General features: G+C 44.1%; 2 protein-coding genes across 2 annotated transcripts; both read right to left on the reverse strand.

Moving 5' to 3' along the window:
• Positions 1-6479: 6479 nt before the first annotated feature.
• LOC129372572 (immunoglobulin G-binding protein A-like) lies at positions 6480-7771 on the reverse strand. The gene is made up of 2 exons (XM_055049985.1): positions 7521-7771; positions 6480-7256 (listed from the first exon to the last, which is right to left on the reverse strand). The coding sequence occupies exons 1-2, from the start codon at positions 7746-7748 to the stop codon at positions 6663-6665; spliced, it is 822 nt and encodes a 273-aa protein (XP_054905960.1). The 5' UTR covers positions 7749-7771; the 3' UTR covers positions 6480-6662.
• Positions 7772-8601: 830 nt separating this feature from the next.
• LOC129372238 (uncharacterized) lies at positions 8602-12705 on the reverse strand. The gene is made up of 2 exons (XM_055049364.1): positions 12330-12705; positions 8602-12054 (listed from the first exon to the last, which is right to left on the reverse strand). The coding sequence occupies exons 1-2, from the start codon at positions 12663-12665 to the stop codon at positions 11737-11739; spliced, it is 654 nt and encodes a 217-aa protein (XP_054905339.1). The 5' UTR covers positions 12666-12705; the 3' UTR covers positions 8602-11736.
• Positions 12706-22023: the final 9318 nt, after the last annotated feature.

The following is a 22023-nucleotide window of genomic DNA, read 5'->3' on the forward strand; positions in this document are numbered from 1 at the left end:
GATGACCCTCCCGGCTAAGCTTCTTACCTATCTATAAGGAAAAGACCAGCCATTCTATGGAGGAAACCCTTTTCGGCCGCTTGTATCCGCGATCTTGTTCTTTCGGTCATGACCCAAAGCTCCTGACCCTAGATGAGTGCGGGAACATAAATCGACTCAGCAAATCTGTTCCCAACATTTGAACCACTGAGTTATTGGTTAATATGAACTAATGCTGTTCTCAAACCAAACTGCTACAGCATTATTATCAGGCCTGTAACAACCACAACAAGAATCGAAGTGGCATATCCCGCAACTTCTGCTGTACACAGCTTTTTGCGTAGGCTGTTCTCAAAGCCTTTAAAGGCCTTCTGCATTTGTTCTTTCAGCAGCTCGCTCATCTTGGCACTGACCTGTTCATCCTTTGTTGTCAGCCGGTTCTTCATCTGCGACATGCTGTGCGTCTCCGTCAACTTGTCGAGCACTTTGCTGCACATTCTTCTCCGCTTCTTCGATGTCGTGGAAAATTTTTTGGGGATTGTAAGCTCTTCTGTCATCTTCTCTACCATCTTGTGGATGAGGGCACTTTCCTCTTCGCCATCCTTCCTTACTTTCGTCCGTCCGTCTGTCCTTCCTTCCTTCCATCCATCCAGCCTTCCTTCCATCCTTCCTTCCGTCCGTCCATCCTACCGTCCTTCCTTTCTGCCTTCCTTCTTTCCTTCCATCCACCCGTCTTTCCTTCCTTCCGTCCGTCCTTTCTTCCTTCCTTTCTTTCTTCTTTCCGTCCTTCCGACCAGGAGGTATCCTGACGAGATGACAGAGCCACCTCAACTGGCTTGTGGAGGAGCAGTGGCTCTAGTCTGAGTCCCTCCCGGATGACTGAGCTTCTTACCCTATCTCTAAGGAAAAGCCCAGCCATTCTATGGAGGAAACCCTTTTCGGCCGCTTGTATCCGCCATCTTGTTCTTTCGGTTATGACCCAAAGCTCATGACCCTAGATGAGTGCAGGAACATAAATCGACTCAGCAAATCTGTTCCCAACATTTGAACCACTGAGTTATTGGTTAGTTTGACCTAATGCTGTAACAGTTCAGTTGTCAAACCAAACTGCTACAGCATTATTATCAGGCCTGTAACAACCACAACAAGAATCGAAGTGGCATATCCCGCAACTTCTGCGGTACACAGCTTTTTGCGTAGGCTGTTCTCAAAGCCTTTAAAGGCCTTCTGCATTTGTTCTTTCAGCAGCTCGCTCATCTTGGCACTGACCTGTTCATCCTTTGTTGTCAGCCGGTTCTTCAACTGCGACATGCTGTGCGTCTCCGTCAACTTGTCGAGCACTTTGCTGCACATTCTTCTCCCCTTCTTTGATGTCGTGGAAAATTTTTTGGGGATTGTAAGACCTTCTGTCATCCTCTCTATCATCTTGTGGATAAGGGCACTTTCCTCTTCGCCATCCTTCCTTCCTTCCTTCTTTCCTTCCATCCATCCTTTCGTCTGTCTGTCCATCCATCCTTCCTTTCTTCTGTTCTTTCTTCCTTCCATCCATCCATCCAACCATTCATCCATCCATCCATCCATCCGTCCGTCTTTCAGTCCTTCCTTCCATCCATCCTGCCTTGCTTCCTTCCTTTCTTCCGTCCTTCCTTATGTCCGTCCGTCCTTCCAACCATACATTGTTCCTTCCATTCTTTGTTCCATTGTTCCATCCTTCCTTCTGTTCGTCATCCCTACGTCCTTCCTTTTTTTCTTACTTTTTTCCTTCCTTCCTTCCAGCCGTCTGTCCTTCCATCCTTCCTTCCTGCCTTCCTTCCTTCCATCCATACGTCAATCCTGGCTTTATTCCGTCCTTCATTTCGTCCGTCCGTCCGTCCATCCATCTGTCCAACCATCCTTTCTTCCTTCCTTCCATCCATCCTTTGTTCCTTCCATCCATCCATCCATCCATCCATCCATCCATCCGTCCGTCCGTCTTTCAGTTCTTCCTTCCATCCATCCTTCCTTGCTTCCTTCCTTTCCTCCGTCCTTACTTACGTCCTTCCTTCCTTCCAACCATCCATTGTTCCTTCCATCCTTTGTTCCATTCTTCCTTCCATCCGTCCTTCCTTTTTTTCTTCCTTTTTTCATTCCTTCCAGCCGTCCGTCCTTCCATCCTTCCTTCCTGCCTTCCTTCCGTCCATCTGTACGTCAACCCTTGCTTCATTCCGTCCTTCCTTCCATCCGTCCATCCATCTGTCCTTCCATACTTTCTTCCTTCCTTCCATCTTTCGTTCCTTCCTTCATTTGATCCTTCCTTCCATCCATCCATCCATCCTTCAGTCCTTCCTTCAATCTATTCATCCATCCTTCCTTCCATCCTTTATTCCTCCCTTCCTTCCATCCTTTGTTCTACCCTTCCTTCTGTCCGTCCATCCCTCCGTCCGTCCTTCCTTTTTTTCCTTCCTTCCTTCCATCCATCCTTCCTTCCATCCATCCAACCTTCCTTCCGTCCTTCCTTCCTTCCATCCATCCAGCCTTCCTTCCATCCTTCCTTCCGTCCGTCCATCCCTCCGTCCGTCCTTCCTTTCTTTCTTCCTTCCTTCCTCCCTTCCGTCTGTCCGTCCATCCTTCCTTCCATCCATCCAGACTTCCTTCCTTCCATCCGTCTGTCCGTCCGTCCTTCCTTCCTTCCTTCCTTCCATCCATACTTCCTTGCTTCCTTCCTTTCTTCCGTCCTTCCTTCCTTCCAACCATCCATTGTTCCTTCCATTCTTTGTTCCATTCTTCCTTCCATCCGTCCTTCCTTTTTTTCTTCCTTTTTTCATTCCTTCCAGCCGTCCGTCCTTCCATCCTGCCTTCCTTCCATCTGCACGTCAACCCTTGCTTCATTCCGTCCTTCCTTCCGTCCGTCCAGCCATCTGTCCTTCCATACTTTCTTCCTTCCTTCCATCTTTCGTTCCTTAGTTCCTTTGATCCTTCCTTCCATCCATCCATCCATCCATCCTTCAGTCCTTCCTTCAATCTATTCATCCATCCTTCCTTCCATCCTTTATTCCTCTCTTCCTTCCATCCTTTGTTCTACCCTTCCTTCCGTCCGTCCATCCCTCCGTCCGTCCTTCCTTTTTTTCCTTCCTTCCTTCCTTCCGTCCGTCCATCCTTCCTTCCATCCATCCAACCTTCCTTCCGTCCTTCCTTCCTTCCATCCATCCAGCCTTCCTTCCATCCTTTGTTCCATCCTTCCTTTTGTCCGTCCATCCCTCTGTCCGTCATTCCTTTCTTTCTTCCTTCCTTCCTCCATTCCGTCTGTCCGTCCATCCTTCCTTCCATCCATCCAGACTTCCTTCCTTCCGTCCATGCGTCCTTCCTTCCTTCCTTCCATCCGTCCAGCCTTCCTTCCATCCTTTGTTCCATCCTTCCTTCAGTCCATCCAACACTCTGTCCTTCCTTCCTTTCTTCCTTCCTTCCATCCACCCGTCTTTCCTTCCTTCCGTCCATACTTTCTTCCTTCCTTCCTTTCTTTCTTCTTTCCGTCCTTCCAACCAGGAGACATCCTGACCAGATGCCAGAACCACCTCAACTGGCTTGTGGAGGAGCAGTGGCTCTAGTCTGAGTCCCTCCCGAATGACTGAGCTTCTTATCCTATCTCTAAGGAAAAGACCAGCCATCCTATGGAGGAAACCCTTTTCGGCCGCTTGTATCCGCGATCTTGTTCTTTCGGTCATGACCCAAAGCTCCTGACCCTAGATGAGTGCAGGAACATAAATCGACTCAGCAAATCTGTTCCCAACATTTGAACCACTGAGTTATTGGTTAATATGAACTAATGCTGTTCTCAAACCAAACTGCTACAGCATTATTATCAGGCCTGTAACAACCACAACAAGAATCGGAGTGGCATATCCCGCAACTTCTGCAGTACACAGCTTTTTGCGTAGGCTGTTCTCAAAGCCTTTAAAGGCCTTCTGCATTTGTTCTTTCAGCAGCTCGCTCATCTTGGCACTGACCTGTTCATCCTTTGTTGTCAGCAGGTTCTTCAGCTGCGACATGCTGTGCGTCTCCGTCAACTTGTCGAGCACTTTGCTGCACATTCTTCTCCGCTTTTTTGATGTCGTGGAAAAATTTTTGGGAATTGTAAGACCTTCCGTCATCCTCTCTACCATCTTGTGGATGAGGGCACTTTCCTCTTCGCCATCCTTCCTTCCTTACTTCCGTCTGTCCGTCCTTCCTTCCTTCCATCCATCCAGCCTTCCTTCCATCCTTTGTTCCATCCTTCCTTCCGTCCGTCCATCCCTCCGTCCTTCCTTTCTTTCTTCCTTCCTTCCATCCATCCATCAATCCTTCCTTCCCTCCTTTATGCCATGCTTCCTTCCTTCCGTCCGTCCATTCCTCTGTCCATCCATCCCTCCATCCATCCTTCCTTCCGTCCGTCCATCCCTCTGTCCGTCCTTCCTGTCTTTCTTCCTTCCTTCTGTCTGTCCTTCCCTCCTTCCTTCCTTCTTTCTTTCCTTCCGTCGGTCCGTCCTTCCTTTTTTCCTTCCATCCATCCAGCCTTCCTTCCATCCTTTGTTCCATCCTTCCTTCAGTCCATCCATCCCTCCGTCCTTCCTTTCTTCCTTCCTTCCATCCATCTGTCTTTCCTTCCTTCCGTCCATCCTTTCTTCCTTCCTTCCTTTCTTTCTTCTTTCCATCCTTCAGACCAGGAGGCATCCTGACCAGATGCCAGAGCCACCTCAACTGGCTTGTGGAGGAGCAGTGGCTCTAGTCTGAGTCCCTCCCGGATGACTGAGCTTCTTACCCTATCTATAAGGAAAAGACCAGCCATTCTATGGAAGAAACCCTTTTCGGCCGCTTGTATCCGCGATCTTGTTCTTTCGGTCATGACCCAAAGCTCCTGACCCTAGATGAGTGCGGGAACATAAATCGACTCAGCAAATCTGTTCCCAACATTTGAACCACTGAGTTATTGGTTAATATGAACTAATGCTGTTCTCAAACCAAACTGCTACAGCATTATTATCAGGCCTGTAACAACCACAACAAGAATCGAAGTGGCATATCCCGCAACTTCTGCTGTACACAGCTTTTTGCGTAGGCTGTTCTCAAAGCCTTTAAAGGCCTTCTGCATTTGTTCTTTCAGCAGCTCGCTCATCATGGCACTGACCTGTTCATCCTTTGTTGTCAGCCGGTTCTTCATCTACGACATGCTGTGCGTCTCCGTCAACTTGTCGAGCACTTTGCTGCACATTCTTCTCCGCTTCTTCGATGTCGTGGAAAATTTTTTGGGGATTGTAAGCTCTTCTGTCATCCTCTCTACCATCTTGTGGATGAGGGCACTTTCCTCTTCGCCATCCTTCCTTCCTTCCATCCATCCAGCCTTCCTTCCATCCTTCGTTCCATCCTTCCTTCCGTCCGTCCATCCTACCGTCCTTCCTTTCTGCCTTCCTTCTTTCCTTCCATCCACCCGTCTTTCCTTCCTTCCGTCCGTCCTTTCTTCCTTCCTTTCTTTCTTCTTTCCGTCCTTCCGACCAGGAGGTATCCTGACGAGATGACAGAGCCACCTCAACTGGCTTGTGGAGGAGCAGTGGCTCTAGTCTGAGTCCCTCCCGGATGACTGAGCTTCTTACCCTATCTCTAAGGAAAAGCCCAGCCATCCTATGGAGGAAACCCTTTTCGGCCACTTGTATCCGCGATCTTGTTCTTTCAGTCATGACCCAAAGCTCCTGACCCTAGATGAGTGCAGGAACATAAATCGACTCAGCAAATCTGTTCCCAACATTTGAACCACTGAGATATTGGTTAATATGAACTAATGCTGTTCTCAAACCAAACTGCTACAGCATTATTATCAGGCTTGTAACAACCACAACAAGAATCGAAGTGGCATATCCCGCAACTTCTGCGGTACACAGCTTTTTGCATAGGCTGTTCTCAAAGCCTTTAAAGGCCTTCTGCATTTGTTCTTTCAGCAGCTCGCTCATCTTGGCACTGACCTGTTCATCCTTTGTTGTCAGCAGGTTCTTCAGCTGCGACATGCTGTGCGTCTCCGTCAACTTGTCGAGCACATTCTTGCTGTACATTCTTCTCCGCTTTTTTGATGTCGTGGAAAAATTTTTGGGGATTGTAAGACCTTCTGTCATCCTCTCTACCATCTTGTGGATGAGGGCACTTTCCTCTTCGCCATCCTTCCTTCCGTACTTCCGTCCGTCCTTCCTTGCTTCCTTCCATCCATCCAGCCTTCCTTCCATTCTTTGTTCCATCCTTCCTTCCGTCCGTCCATCCCTCCGTCCTTCCTTTCTTTCTTTCTTCCTTCCTTCCATTCATCCATCCATCCATCCTTCCTTCCATCCTTTGTGCCATGCTTCCGTCCTTCCATTCCTCTGTCCGTCCATCCCTCCATCCATCCTTCCTTCCGTCCGTCCATCCCTCTGTCCGTCCTTCCTGTCTTTCTTCCTTCCATCTTTCCTTCCTTCCTTCTGTCCGTCCTTCCCTCCTTCCTTCCTTCCTTCCTTCTTTCTTTCCTTCCGTCCATTGGTCCGTCCGTCCTTCCTGACTTTTTTCCTTCCATCTTTCCTTCCCTCCATCCGTCCGTCCTTCCCTCCTTCCTTCCTTCTTTCTTTCCTTCCGTGCATCCGTCGGTCTGTCCGTCCTTCCTTCTTTCCTTCCATCCATCCAGCCTTCCTTCCATCCTTTGTTCCATCCTTCCTTCAGTCCGTCCATCCCTCCGTCCTTCCTTTCTTCCTTCCTTCCATCCACCCGTCTTTCCTTCCTTCCGTCCGTCCATCCCTCTGTCCGTCCATCCCTCCATCCATCCTTGCTTCCGTCCGTCCATCCCTCCGTCCGTCCTTCCTGTCTTTCTTCCTTCCTTCCTTCCGTCCTTCCCTCCTTCCTTCCTTCCTTCTTTCTTTACTTCCGTCGGTCCGTCCTTCCTTTTTTCCTTCCATCCATCCATCCAGCCTTCCTTCCATCCTTTGTTCCATCCTTCCTTCAGTCCGTCCATCCCTCCGTCCTTCCTTTCTTCCTTCCTTCCATCCATCTGTCTTTCCTTCCTTCCGTCCATCCTTTCTTCCTTCTTTCCTTTCTTCTTTCCATCCTTCAGACCAGGAGGCATCCTGACCAGATGCCAGAGCCACCTCAACTGGCTTGTGGAGGAGCAGTGGCTCTAGTCTGAGTCCCTCCCGGATGACTGAGCTTCTTACCCTATCTATAAGGAAAAGACCAGCCATTCTATGGAGGAAATCCTTTTCGGCCACTTGTATCCGCAATCTTGTTCTTTCGGTCATGACCCAAAGCTCCTGACCCTAGATGAGTGCGGGAACATAAATCGACTCAGCAAATCTGTTCCCAACATTTGAACCACTGAGTTATTGGTTAATATGAACTAATGCTGTTCTCAAACCAAACTGCTACAGCATTATTATCAGGCCTCTAACAACCACAACAAGATTCGAAGTGGCATATCCCGCAACTTCTGCTGTACACAGCTTTTTGCGTAGGCTGTTCTCAAAGCCTTTAAAGGCCTTCTGCATTTGTTCTTTCAGCAGCTCGCTCATCTTGGCACTGACCTGTTCATCCTTTGTTGTCAGCAGGTTCTTCAACTGCGACATGCTGTGCATATCCGACAACTTGTCGAGCACTTTGCTGCACATTCTTCTCCGCTTCTTCGATGTCGTGGAAAATTTTGGGGGGATTGTAAGCTCTTCTGTCATCCTCTCTACCATCTTGTGGATGAGGGCACTTTCCTCTTCGCCATCCTTCCTTACTTCCGTCTGTCCGTCTGTCCTTCCTTCCATCCAGCCTTCCTTCCATCCTTCGTTCCATCCTTCCTTCCGTCCGTCCATCCTACCGTCCTTCCTTTCTTCCTTCCTTCTTTCCTTCCATCCACCCGTCTTTCCTTCCTTCCTTCCTTTCTTCCTTCCTTTCTTTTTCTTTCCGTCCTTCCGACCAGGAGGTATCCTGACAAGATGACAGAGTCACCTCAACTGGCTTGTGGAGGAGCAGTGGCTCTAGTCTGAGTCCCTCCCGGATGACTGAGCTTCTTACCCTATCTCTAAGGAAAAGCCCAGCCATTCTATGGAGGAAACCCTTTTCGGCCGCTTGTATCCGCCATCTTGTTCTTTCGGTTATGACCCAAAGCTCATGACCCTAGATTAGTGTGGGAACATAAATCGACTCAGCAAATCTGTTCCCAACATTTGAACCACTGAGTTATTGGTTAGTTTGACCTAATGCTGTAACAGTTCAGTTGTCAAACCAAACTGCTACAGCATTATTATCAGGCCTGTAACAACCACAACAAGAATCGAAGTGGCATATCCCGCAACTTCTGCGGTACACAGCTTTTTGCGTAGGCTGTTCTCAAAGCCTTTAAAGGCCTTCTGTATTTGTTCTTTCAGCAGCTCGCTCATCTTGGCACTGACCTGTTCATCCTTTGTTGTCAGCCGGTTCTTCATCTGCGACATGCTGTGCGTCTCCGTCAACTTGTCGAGCACTTTGCTGCACATTTTTCTCAGCTTCTTCGATGTCGTGGAAAATTTTTTGGGGATTGTAAGACCTTCTGTCATCCTCTCTATCATCTTGTGGATAAGGGCACTTTCCTCTTCGCCATCCTTCCTTCCTTCCTTCCGTCCATCCTTCCTCCTTCCTTCCTTCCTTCCTTCCATCCATCCTTTCGTCTGTCTGTCCATCCATCCTTCCTTTCTTCTGTTCTTTCTTCCTTCCATCCATCTATCCAACCATTCATCCATCCATCCATCCGTCCGTCTTTCAGTCCTTCCTTCCACCATTCCTGCCTTGCTTCCTTCCTTTTCCTTACTTCCATCCTTTCTTACGTCCGTCCGTCCTTCCTTCCTTCCAACCATCCATTGTTCCTTCCATTCTTTGTTCCATTGTTCCATCCTTCCTTCTGTTCGTCATCCCTCCGTCCTTCCTTTTTTTCTTATTTTTTTCCTTCCTTCCTTCCAGCCGTCTGTCCTTCCATCGTTCCTTCCTGCCTTCCTTCCTTCCATCCATACGTCAATCCTGGCTTTATTCCGTCCTTCATTCCGTCCGTCCGTCCATCCATCTGTCCATCCATCCTTTCTTCCTTCCTTCCATCCATCCTTCCTTCCATCCTTTGTTCCATCCATCCATCCATCCATCCATCCATCCGTCCGTCTTTCAGTCCTTCCATCCATCCTTCCTTGCTTCCTTCCTTTCTTCCGTCCTTTCTTACGTCCTTCCTTCCTTCCAACCATCCCTTGTTCCTTCCATCCTTTGTTCCATTCTTCCTTCCATCCGTCCTTCCTTTTTTTCTTCCTTTTTTCATTCCTTCCAGCCGTCCGTCCTTCCTTCCTGCCTTCCTTCCTTCCATCTGTACGTCAACCCTTGCTTCATTCCGTCCTTCCTTCCATCCGTCCATCCATCTGTCCTTCCATACTTTCTTCCTTCCTTCCACCTTTCGTTCCTTCCTTCCTTTGATCCTTCCTTCCATCCATCCATCCATCCTTCAGTCCTTCCTTCAATCTATTCATCCATCCTTCCTTCCATCCTTTATTCCTCCCTTCCTTCCATCCTTTGTTCTACCATTCCTTCTGTCCGTCCATCCCTCCGTCCGTCCTTCCTTTTTTTCCTTCCTTCCTTCCTTCCATCCATCCATCCTTCCTTCCATCCATCCAACCTTCCTTCCGTCCTTCCTTCCTTCCATCCATCCAGCCTTCCTTCCATCCTTCCTTCCGTCCGTCCATCCCTCCGTCTGTCCTTCCTTTCTTTCTTCCTTCCTTCCTCCCTTCCGTCTGTCCGTCCATCCTTCCTTCCATCCAACCAGACTTCCTTCCTTCCGTCCGTCCGTCCTTCCTTCCTTCCTTCCTCCCTTCCATCCATCCTTCCTTGCTTCCTTTCGTTCTTCCGTCCTTACTTACGTCCTTCCTTCCAACCATCCATTGTTCCTTCCATCCTTTGTTCCATTCTTCCTTCCATCCGTCCTTCCTTTTTTTCTTCCTTTTTTCATTCCTTCCAGCCGTCCGTCCTTTCATCTGTCCTTCCATCTTTCGTTCCTTCCTTCATTTGATCCTTCCTTCCATCCATCCATCCATCCATCCATACATCCTTCAGTCCTTCCTTCAATCTATTCATCCATCCCTCCTTCCATCCTTTATTCCTCCCTTCCTTCCATCCTTTGTTCTACCCTTCCTTCCGTCCGTCCATCCGTCCGTCCTTCCTTCCTTTTTTTCCTTCCTTCCTTCCTTCCGTCCGTCCATCCTTCCTTCCATCCATCCAACCTTCTTTCCGTCCTTCCTTCCTTCCATCCATCCAGCCTTCCTTCCATCCTTTGTTCCATCCTTCGTTCCGTCCGTCCATCCCTCTGTCCGTCCTTCCTTTCTTTCTTCCTTCCTTCCTCCCTTCCGTCTGTCCGTCCATCCTTCCTTCCATCCATCTAGACTTCCTTCCTTCCGTCCATCCGTCCTTCCTTCCTTCCATCCGTCCAGCCTTCCTTCCATCCTTTGTTCCATCCATCCCTCCGTCCTTCCTTTCTTTCTTCCTTCCTTCCACCCATCCGTCTTTCCTTCCTTCTATCCGTCCTTTCTTCCTTCCTTTCTTTCTTCTTTCCGTCCTTCCGACCAGGAGGTATCCTGACGAGATGACAGAGCCACCTCAACTGGCTTGTGGAGGAGCAGTGGCTCTAGTCTGAGTCCCTCCCGGATGACTGAGCTTCTTACCCTATCTCTAAGGAAAAGCCCAGCCATCCTATGGAGGAAACCCTTTTCGGCCACTTGTATCCGCGATCTTGTTCTTTCGGTCATGACCCAAAGCTCCTGACCCTAGATGAGTGCAGGAACATAAATCGACTCAGCAAATCTGTTCCCAACATTTGAACGACTGAGTTATTGGTTAATATGAACTAATGCTGTTCTCAAACCAAACTGCTACAGCATTATTATCAGGCTTGTAACAACCACAACAAGAATCGAAGTGGCATATCCCGCAACTTCTGCAGTACACAGCTTTTTGCGTAGGCTGTTCTCAAAGCCTTTAAAGGCCTTCTGCATTTGTTCTTTCAGCAGCTCGCTCATCTTGGCACTGACCTGTTCATCCTTTGTTGTCAGCAGGTTCTTCAGCTGCGACATGCTGTGCGTCTCCGTCAACTTGTCGAGCACATTCTTGCTGGACATTCTTCTCGGCTTTTTTGATGTCGTGGAAAAATTTTTGGGAATTGTAAGACCTTCCGTCATCCTCTCTACCATCTTGTGGATGAGGGCACTTTCCTCTTCGCCATCCTTCCTTCCTTACTTCCGTCTGTCCGTCCTTCCTTCCTTCCTTCCTTCCATCCATCCAGCCTTCCTTCCATCCTTTGTTCCATCCTTCCTTCCGTCCGTCCATCCCTCCGTCCTTCCTTTCTTTCTTTCTTCCTTCCTTCCATCCATCCATCCTTCCTTCCATCCTTTGTGCCATGCTTCCTTCCTTCCGTCTGTCCATTCCTCTGTCCGTCCATCCCTCCATCCATCCTTCCTTCCGTCCGTCCATCCCTCTGTCCGTCCTTCCTGTCTTTTTTCCTTCCATCTTTCCTTCCTTCCTTCTGTCTGTCCTTCCCTCCTTCCTTCCTTCCTTCTTTCTTTCCTTCCGTCCGTTGGTCCGTCCGTCCTTCCTGTCTTTCTTCCTTCCATCTTTCCTTCCCTCCGTCCGTCCGTCCTTCCCTCCTTCCTTCCTTCTTTCTTTCCTTCCGTTCATCCGTCGGTCCGTCCGTCCTTCCTTCTTTCCTTCCATCCATCCAGGCTTCCTTCCATCCTTTGTTCCATCCTTCCTTCAGTCCGTCCATCCCTCCGTCCTTCCTTTCTTCCTTCCTTCCTTCCACCCATCCGTCTTTCCCTCCTTCTGTCCGTCCTTTCTTCCTTCCTTTCTTTCTTCTTTCCGTCCTTCAGACCAGGAGGCATCCTGACAAGTTGACAGAGCCACCTCAACTGGCTTGTGGAGGAGCAGTGGCTCTAGTCTGAGTCCCTCCCGGATGACTGAGCTTCTTACCCTATCTATAAGGAAAAGACCAGCCATTCTATGGAGGAAACCCTTTTCGGCTGCTTGTATCCACGATCTTGTTCTTTCGGTCATGACCCAAAGCTCCTGACCCTAGATTAGTGTGGGAACATAAATCGACTCAGCAAATCTGTTCCCAACATTTGAACCACTGAGTTATTGGTTAGTTTGACCTAATGCTGTAACAGTTCAGTTGTCAAACCAAACTGCTACAGCATTATTATCAGGCCTGTAACAACCACAACAAGAATCGAAGTGGCATATCCCGCGACTTCTGCGGTACACAGCTTTTTGCGTAGGCTGTTCTCAAAGCCTTTAAAGGCCTTCTGCATTTGTTCTTTCAGCAGCTCGCTCATCTTGGCACTGACCTGTTCATCCTTTGTTGTCAGCAGGTTCTTCAGCTGCGACATGCTGTGCGTCTCCGTCAACTTGTCGAGCACTTTGCTGCACATTCTTCTCCGCTTCTTTGATGTCGTGGAAAATTTTTTTGGGATTGTAAGACCTTCTGTCATCCTCTCTATCATCTTGTGGATGAGGGCAGTTTCCTCCTCGCCGAGCTGCTCTAAAGCTTTCAATGCCCCGCAGTCGATCAGCAGCCCAAGCTCCAGATTTGCTGCGAACATCTTCAGCTTGTTCCCTTCCAGTACCTTCTCCATCGGGTCAGGAACATCGGGACAGTTAAAAAATATGCGTTCAATTTTCATATTCTCGCTTAAAGTCTGCACGATTCCGGTGTGAGAACTCTTTGAACTTCTGTTTGTTTGTGAAGAGCCACTGAAGCAGGCAGCGACTCAATATCTGTCAAAGCCTTTGTGACGGCATCATTCAGTGACATCATGTCGGTGACGTCATAGGGCACAACGCCTTGTCAAGTCTCCCGTTTTTGGCCGGAAGATGAACTTGTGCATTTCGGCCGATTTGAGTTCTGCTTCTCCTCTGTCATTGAAAGAGCAGTGATGTTTAGTTCAGGCAGTAGGTCAGAGATCCTAAGAGTAGTGGCTCGTAGAATTTGAATGATGTGAAGCACAATTGCGAGTCCACCTGTGTGAAAAAACTAAAAAAAAAGGTTTTTGATTGGCCTGGTGAAAATCTTTATATAAATCCAATAAAAATGTTTGTCAACTCCTGCAGTAGATGAGAAGAGTAGATCAAAATTCCACCAGTGACGTAAAAGACATTACTAACGATGAGCCAGTTGTTATGTGTGAAGCGTTTTTACTTTTTCCCACTGGGGCTAATTTTGTTTGGATAATTGTTTTCATTTAAAAAAATTGGGTGTCATGTGACCCAGGTGACGTCGCCTGGCCATGTCTCATGACCTCTTCACTTTAACTCATACCTGTCCCCTTTGTTCCTTTGACTCTAACCTCCTGACCTCCATGAGAAACAACCGCACCATGTGGGCTTCGACAGTTTCTGCCCCCGTCCCTCTGTGTCAAAGCTCCAACTACCTTCAAATCACTACTCAGTCGCCCATCTGGTCTATCCACCAAAACCCCTTTTCAATCTTCAGCTACTTGTTTATGTTGTCTGTAATTTTTCTTTTCTTGCAAAGTCTCTTTGAGATTTCTAAAAAAAAAAAAAAGATGCTATCTACATTTAATGCATTATTATTAGTATTATAGTTATTATTATGAATAGTAATTCTTTTGAACATGAGTTATTATGTGTTTGTTTGTTTTTTTGTTGTTGCTTTTGACCAATAAGATACACAGAGTTTCCAGTTGTGAGATGATAAAAAGTATCATTATCTCAGAGCCCTTTTATCTTAAATAAGGTATTTGTTATTTTTCTTACTTGTTAGCCATGTTTAGCATATTGAATGGAGTAAGTCAATTACACACAACATGGTAGTGATGGTCCACATGCTCCTGACAGTATTCACATTAAAAAGAACATATTTGTAAAATTAGCATAAAATTACTAACATGGTTCAAGTCCATGTTAGTCACATTTTTGTTTTTTGCTAAGCTTAGCATTGATGCTAATTTTTAGTATCAGAACGCTGGGTCCAAATCGACAGGCACACTTTGTCAGGCCCCGGTTAAATTTCTTCAGGAATTTTCTAGTTTCAACTTCATGGATTCCGCCTACATACTCAAACGACTTTCTTTGTTAGCGTACAGCTGGAGCTTTCCGATTTTTATACCTCTAGAGTATTCTCTGGAATATTACCTTTATTTAAATACTTGAACCAGTTAAATACTCCTTGTAGTTCCAGAGATATATGGAATTCCTTTTGGATCATTTTTTCCCCCCAAAAAAACTCTTTAATTAATCCATGTCTGTGAACATTTTTTTTTTAGCTGGCCATTGTAAAGACGCAATATAAATCCTGAGGTCAGCGCTATTAAATGTTGGTCAAAACAAACCTATCCTCCAAATGAGCAGAACCCATCCCATCTGCACCACTAACAAGAGCTCTAAAATTACCATAGAGCTGCATCATCATCATTAAGAATAAATATTAAAAACAACATTGTTAATTTGATTTGCTTGTTTGTCCTTACTGGAGAATTCACTCATAATTTTATGTCCTCCATCGCTTTTGCATCAGATGAAGATTTTGCGATGTATAACCTTTAAACCCACACAGTAAGCTCTGCTGTTTTAGTCCTCAGCAGACACAACATGTGTAGAGTTCACCTCCGTTTCCACTGCCTGAAAGTGGAACTGAGTGACAGCTGGTAAGAATTACTTATTAGCTGTTAAACAGGGGTGAGATAAGACAAAATAAATTATTTGTTTCAGGATCTGGAGGCATTCAGCTGTTTGTCTCATTTTTTGGAATCTGTTCACATCTGGCTGTTTCAAAACGTAGGCTGATTTTTCTTACTGGGGGGTGCTAGCTTTGGTTTAACAGATGTTGTTTTCAGAAGATGAGAGGGAAATTAATTGTAGAAAAACAAACCGAGCATCAGAATAAATATTGCGTCAGTAACTTCTCAGGGTGTGGAAACCTGCTCTTGGTTTTTTCATAGAAAGGAAAATGGAAAATCTTAATTTAGTTTGCCAGATTACTTGTTGTTTAAAAATGTTTACTGACACGGGGGAAGTCATCCGACTATTAGAAGGTTGAGATAAAAGAAATAATTTATAGAACAAGCTGTTGAACATTTGGAGGAATTCAAAGCAGCTGGAGACAAGAAACACACCAAGAAAACACAAACCAGCCCACACAGACCAGTCAAGATCCTGATGCAAAACAATTACATCATCACAAAATAAGTTTTTTTATATATATATAAATAGTATTCTTCATGTGGGCTGCAGTGCTGTAAAACCTTCTCACATTTGACTGAGAAAAATATTTTCCTTAGTTTTTTGTGTATTTTTTCTAACTAATCCCATAAGAGGAGATGAGACTTAAACTGCTATCACAGTGAGTGAATCTGATCTCGTATTTGACAGTTACTGACTTTGCTTTTAGATGATTGCAGACAAAGGTCGGCAAAGGTCGGCTCATGTACGATGGCGGCATGAGCATGCAAAGAGAAAAGGTGGAAATTTTCTAGAGAGTGCAGGCGGTTCCCAGCACACAAACCCTTATTTCACCACAGGAATTCAATCTTTATTGATTTTAAAGCAGATAGAAACAATCATTTACCTTTATATTTTTTCTCACTCTGCCCGAAATAAAATTCACACCAAAATTGAAGTACCTGAATTCAAAACAAAACATTTTTTCCTTAAGTGCTGATTGTGATTGTTTACGTAAACCCAGTGACAATTTTTACTGTTTGCTGTTTTAGTACACAGCTTAGAGCACACCACTTTAAAGCACAAAAACAAGTTGCCATTCTGATTACTGGGAGTAGACAAAAACAGTTAGAACAAGAAAATAAAAAACAATCAAACCTAGAAATTTGGGGAAAAGCATACCTTTCAGTTGTTAACACAAAATCCAAAAGTTTTGATTCAAATGTATAGTTAACTGTTCTCTTTTTCTAAGCAATTGTGTTCTAGTTTTTTCTGTTTTTACATTGAGCAGAGATAACAATTACATTTATTTTTTTTTTTAACTAAAAGTACTTCCATTTTAGAGGTTGTAGCCCATGCATGTAGCAATGTTGTTTTTTTTTTACAAAACTCATGTAAAACATTCAGGAAAGCACCTCTTCAGGAAACCACTTATGTGTATGGAAAAGAAAAAGCAGGCAATATGGCAACTTGTTGTTTTCTCTTTTAATGTCATATAGAGCTAATCTGGCTTTAAAATGTCCATCCGACTGTTTTTAAAACACTGATCCCTCTGCAAACCAAGCAACTCAAGTTGCAAGTGTGTGAATATGGACCAGAGTGGTTCATATTGTGAAATGTCTTGCACAGCTTCCAATAACTGTTTGGCATACCAGGAACTGGATTTCTCCAACCTTTGGCTTTGCTCAATTTGAAAACTGTAGGTTAAGCTTCTTCTACAGGACAACACATGTGACTGAGCTTTATCCCTGCTGGCTGTACGCTTGTGTGTGTGCGTGTGTTTGCTTCATTACCAGCAGCCTGAAGTTCTGCTCTAAAGTCTGTCTGCTTCAGCACCCACACTGTAATGAGCATAAACAAGTTTCCATACGCAGGGAAAAAAAACCTTTCTGACTATTTTAAGCAGTCTACAAACAAAACACACCACGCCTCCACAGAACCACAAACACACAAGATTTCCTCTGCCAATCGGCATTGATCAGCAGCACTTCAAATGTGTGAAAACAGAACAGAAGCAGCTCCTATAAAAAGCGCTTCTTCATGTCCGTGGGCAGAGTAACTACTATGGTAAATAGTCAAGTGGGTTTTTTTGACGCACCCTGTGACGTGACTCCTACAGGGCAAATGAAAACATTTTGTTAAAACATGAGAACAGACAAAATTTGTCTTTGCACTTTGATGGACTGCAGTAGCATAATGCATTCTTGTGAAGACAGAGTCTTTGAGTTCCTGATCATCAATTATTCATGGCGTTTTATTACAGCTTCAGGGCATGCTGCCAGTACCTATACAGACATGTAAAATGTGAACCACCTGTTCAAAGTAGTACAGTTAAACAGTAAAAGTAGTACAGTAGTCTCATTCAATAAAACAGTCACACCATTTCCAACGAGTGGCCTTCTAACATTATAAAACACATGAGAGAGTTTTACTTTTACTCATTCTTAGCGGTTCTTATGTTCCTTTAATTTTTTACACTGACGAAACAGAAGATCTACTCTGATTTCTCACTGGATAACCGACCTGCTCATGGTATCTCTAAACCCGAGTTTAGCAGAACAATGGCGAAAGTCCACTTCATATCATTTGTTAATGAGTTAAAGTGTTGGAATATAGATGGACCTGTAATATGAGAAGTTTAGGTTTCTTTAGCTTTGTGAACCAGATGAAGCCTTACTCATCATTCTGTTCTTTAATCCATCCCACCATCAATCTTGAAGAAAACATTTTATTATTGTCCTCAAGAGTAAATTGACAGACAGCTTGATGTTCCTGTTGACAGATATTTGTGAGGAGCTGTCAACCAGCTGCCAGGGCTGCTGTAAATGTGGTGGCAATTATAACGAGAAGTCTGTGACAAACATTTAGCAAAACCGCAACAATTGTTCATTTTCAAATTATAAAACCTGACATTTTGTTTTGCAGTTTTTTATTCTTGAAAAGTGTACATTAGTGACAGAAAAATGCATAATTTTGAAGGAACTTATTATCTTCTGTACACCCCAATCTTTATCCAGTGGAAAACCCATCAAGGAGTAAAGCAAAGACATTGCAGCAAAATTCAAGTACACCCATATCACTCAGTTGTAATGGTTTAATAAGCACAGAAGATTAATAATAATTTGTTTACTCCTTCCTTCAGGTGTTCGGGTTGCATCGGTTTCCATTAAAGACTAGTCTTGTTGATAAATTGGTTAGCCTTCTTGCATAGATGGAGAGAATTAATGAAGAGCTACAAACGAGCCCTTAGTGCTCTATATGAAAACTCTCGGTCCTTTTCAGCTCGGATTCTCCCTCTCCTGCGTCTTATGCTGAGAAATTCAGAAACATTCAGGGCTCTAGAGGAAGGCGATTAATGTCATTTTTCTTCCTCTGTACAGCTCTGCTGCCACAACAAGTCATATGGTGATTGCTCTACATAATGTTGATCCACTAAAGCACTTTCCTTTGCAGGCCTGTATAGGATTTTCAGAAACACTTTGATAATCTCAAGAAACTAATGAAATTAGTCAAACAGTCAAGTCTGCCCACACATGTGGGCCCTTATCATGGCTTAAAACTGAAGAAATAATCTTTAGCGGATGCTGAATAGAGGGTGGTCACTCAAGACAGAAGAGGCAGGAGTCACACTACTGCGTTATCACATTGTGCAAGTGGGCTGGCCTGTCAAAAGATGACTTACTGCAAGCCTGCTGCGAATGACAGCTGGCAGGAATGAAGTAAAGAAAAAACACAAAGACTTACTACGGAGAGATTGTGGGGGAAAGAGAGTGACATAGTGGAGAGAAAAGTAAGCAGATGGATCACTGAGAATGTTTGCCAAATTCTGGATTTGTATTTACAGAAGTGGCCCGTTTGTTATGAGCAAACATGAATATTTTTAGCTCCTCACACATTTCCATAAATACCTCGGGAGTTTGTTTGCTGGACCGTTGCATCATCCCTGGAGAGACATAAGGCATAAATCTCCATCACCCCCGACTGAACAAATTTGTTGATTCTGATGAGTGGGCAGAAAGACCAGGGCTGTTCTGCTCTTAATTCCCCTGGGATGAATAAAAGACGATGCCAGGGGATGAGAGAATTTACAGGAAGGCTGGGGTGAGATGGTTTAGTGGGCCACTGATTTCATTTAGTCATCAAAGCGCAGCTGCATATTTCACAGGACCTGACACCTGCAATGCTTGTAAATACCTTCAACAAAATTTAAATGACAGCTTATGAGCAAATAAGGTCTCAATAAGTCAAGGAGGATCCATACATGTATACAAAGGATTTAAAGCATTGCCTGTGATAACAGCAGCGACAGACTGCAGACTGTGCAGCCATCTGTTTTCTCTACATCTCAGCTGCTGTTTGAGAGCGATTTTGCTTTGTGCCAACTTATTCTGCTGACCTCTGCGACCTTTGGCTTGACACATCTTAACAGGTCTGCTTAGTCAATCCTTGTTGCAATGTTTTTATGAGAAATAAAGATTGGCAGGAAACTATACAATACAGCAACCTACAAAAGTTTTCATGCAACCTTGAAAACCTTTGCATTTTCCCATGTTTTTATTGTAGACAAAACGGTTTGGCTGTATTTGTATTCTGAGTAATTTTTTATAGACACCTTTGCAGCAAGTTTAGCCTTTAAGCATTTGTGTTACTTTCCACCTAATTTACACAATAAAACATTTGTTCATACCAATCAAGTTACTATGTTGCACCATCCAGCCTTCAGACCACCACTAGCAGGCAATGTTGGTGAAGTGTCTTGCCCAAGGACGCAACAACAGAGGAGGGAATCGAACTGCTGACCCATTGATTGCAAATTTCTTCCACCGTTGCCACTGTCACCCCACTTCGATGTGCAGTGTTAGTGTCTTGCCACTCTTAGCTACTGACATAGCACAAAAGGTCCACATGTTTGCTGTGTCTCCTACATGGGAAAACTGTCTTTGAACAATGGCTTTCTTCTTGCTGCAGAATAAAGGGCTGATTTGTGAAGAGCGTAGCTATTAGACCAACAGATTCTGCTTTTGCTCCTAATTTTTCTCCTGGGCTTTGGATCTTTGCTCTTCCTCCTGATGAGAAAGACCCAAAGCCCCTGGGATTAATGCTCACCTCGCCAGCCTCTCAGTTTAGGCAGATGACCGCATATTCGTAGGATTGCCTCTGTGTCATTATTTTTATTATGATGTACAGAAAGATTGTTCTCCTTGACACATTGGAAGTTTGGGAGATTGTGTTTTATAGCTTTTTCCATAAATGTATCCTTAGTCTGCCTGGTGTGTCACTTGACCTTTATGCTTCTTCTGTTTCGTTGCTAATGCTCACTGAACCTCAGAGCTCTTCACAGAATAGCTGGACTCTTGTTTTACCAAAATAAATTACTTCTAAATGGGTAACATATGATGTGGATTCTTTCAGTGGGCTCACAGTAAAGGTGTCTCGGCACATAACCATGTATCATTTTACCTTGCAGGTATGTCCGATTATGGTCTATCACATAAAATCCCAATAAAATATATCGCCATTTGCAGTTAAAAGCTTATAAAGCATGAAAATATTGCTTCTCTCCACAGCACAGCAATCCTAAATATTCCAAAAGATCAAAGCTTTGCTCAGGTGTAAACACAAACTGCCAATATTACTTCAGTCACACCTCATTGATTGACTGCTTTAAGTGTCCTGACTGAGTGCCACAGCCAGAGCCCTGAACTGTGGATAAGTGAGCCATCAAAGTAATAACCAAATAATGTTTCTTGCAGCATGGTCACAGGAGAGCAGGATAATTACCAGTAGAGCAGAGAGTTATTAAAGGACTCCACTCTGTGAAGAAGTGATACACATTGTGCTGTGGAACAGGGAATGTGCTGCAGTGAGAAGTATAATTACAAAAAGTGAGCATTGAGAAACCAGATATGTGGGGGCTGGGCACGAACAGCTGCTGACATCACAACAACGATGACCCCATTCAGGTGAATCCTCTCTCCTGCCAACTAACCTGGAAAACAAACACAACAGAAAGGATAATTCAGGAACAAAATACAATAAATGATCTAATACGCTGGTGGTACATTTTTTAACATGTATGCGGCCGGTGACATATAAAGTCATATCTTTTATATTAAAAAGACAAACAAGTTTTTCTTGTGGGTTGGGGTCATTATTTGCTAGGGTATTAGGTACTAAAAAATCAGCTTACAGAGCTGTTTTAAGAATAACAATGTTTTTAGCTTTCTGATAGTGCCATCTTGTGGAAAATTCACTCATTCACTTGGAGACAGACAATGCTTAATGTGAAACTTATTTATTTGTAATTCAATTCGCTCTAAAAAACACATTTTATGGTTGCTGTATACAATGAATGTTTCATTGCACTAAATTAAGAAATACAGCATCGAACCAGTTTGGAACAAGAAATGGTTACTGTCATGTTGAGAGTAGGAAAGACACCAATTTTAAAAAGAGAACAAAAAGGCATGTTCATAATATTTACAGATATGTATATTATAGATATAATGTAAACAATATGTAAGTTGTAAAATGCACTAAAATATGTGCAAGCAGTGGGTGGAAACCCAGGTAAGTACAAAGTTCAGAAGTTTGCAAAGAACCCAAAAGTTGTACTCACGTAAAAACACAAAACTATATTTCAACATACTTTTACTAAAGCATAACAGTAGCCATCCAAAAAATTACCTAAGAGTTTCTAAGTATTTTTAAGTAAGGCAACTTATGTATTGATGCCATCAAACAGACAAAAAGAGAAAGTTTTGGGCAAATGCCTGTTTACAAATAAGAAGTCTTTAACATAAATTGTAAATTGTATCTGTGCTTGGTACAACTTTTTTCCTCATTTAGTGCAGTTACTGGATTATCCAGAAACATGACTTAGTAAGCAAAAGTTACAACAATTCATTATAATATGACTAAGGTAAAATAATAATAATAATAATAATAATAATAATAATAATAATAATAATAATAATAATAATAATAATAATAATGTGGTAAGTAACTTCTAAACGTATTTTTGCCAAATAAGTTGTTGTAGTATATGTGAGTAAATTTAAGAAGTTACAACTAATTTCTGGCAAACCTGGTGGAAGCAGAAAGGACTGGATTTCACTGATGAGTTTATCTGTGCAGCTCCTGACGTAGTGAAACTACTCAAACTAAATTTGAAGCTGATTCAGACATTGCTTGTTTAGAGATTGGATTGTATATTTAAAGGTCATAATCACTTTAAAATGACTATTTTATCAAAAATCTCGAAACTTCCCCGTTGAAGTGCCGCCTTTCTGCCTCTAGGTGGCAGTATGGTGCTCGACAAACAGCAAAGCAGCTGCCAGACCCAAAGAAAAGAAGCCGAAA

The sequence above is a fragment of the Poeciliopsis prolifica genome, unplaced genomic scaffold, assembly GCF_027474105.1.
Source record: "Poeciliopsis prolifica strain line A6 unplaced genomic scaffold, Auburn_PproV2 SCAFFOLD029, whole genome shotgun sequence".
Lineage (NCBI taxonomy): Eukaryota > Metazoa > Chordata > Actinopteri > Cyprinodontiformes > Poeciliidae > Poeciliopsis > Poeciliopsis prolifica.

What these genes read in the sequence shown, in the direction of transcription:
- LOC129372572 (XM_055049985.1), bottom strand. Translation starts at nt 7,748, where the DNA reads ATGGAAGGAAGGACAGACGGACAGACGGAAGTAAGGAAGGATGGCGAA. An exon ending in TGACAACAAAGGATGAACAG is followed by an intron (nt 7,257 to 7,520) that starts GTCAGTGCCAAG and finishes GCACTCATCTAG; the next exon opens with GGTCAGGAGCTTTGGGTCAT.
- LOC129372238 (XM_055049364.1), bottom strand. Translation starts at nt 12,665, where the DNA reads ATGAAAATTGAACGCATATTTTTTAACTGTCCCGATGTTCCTGACCCG. An exon ending in TGACAACAAAGGATGAACAG is followed by an intron (nt 12,055 to 12,329) that starts GTCAGTGCCAAG and finishes ACACTAATCTAG; the next exon opens with GGTCAGGAGCTTTGGGTCAT.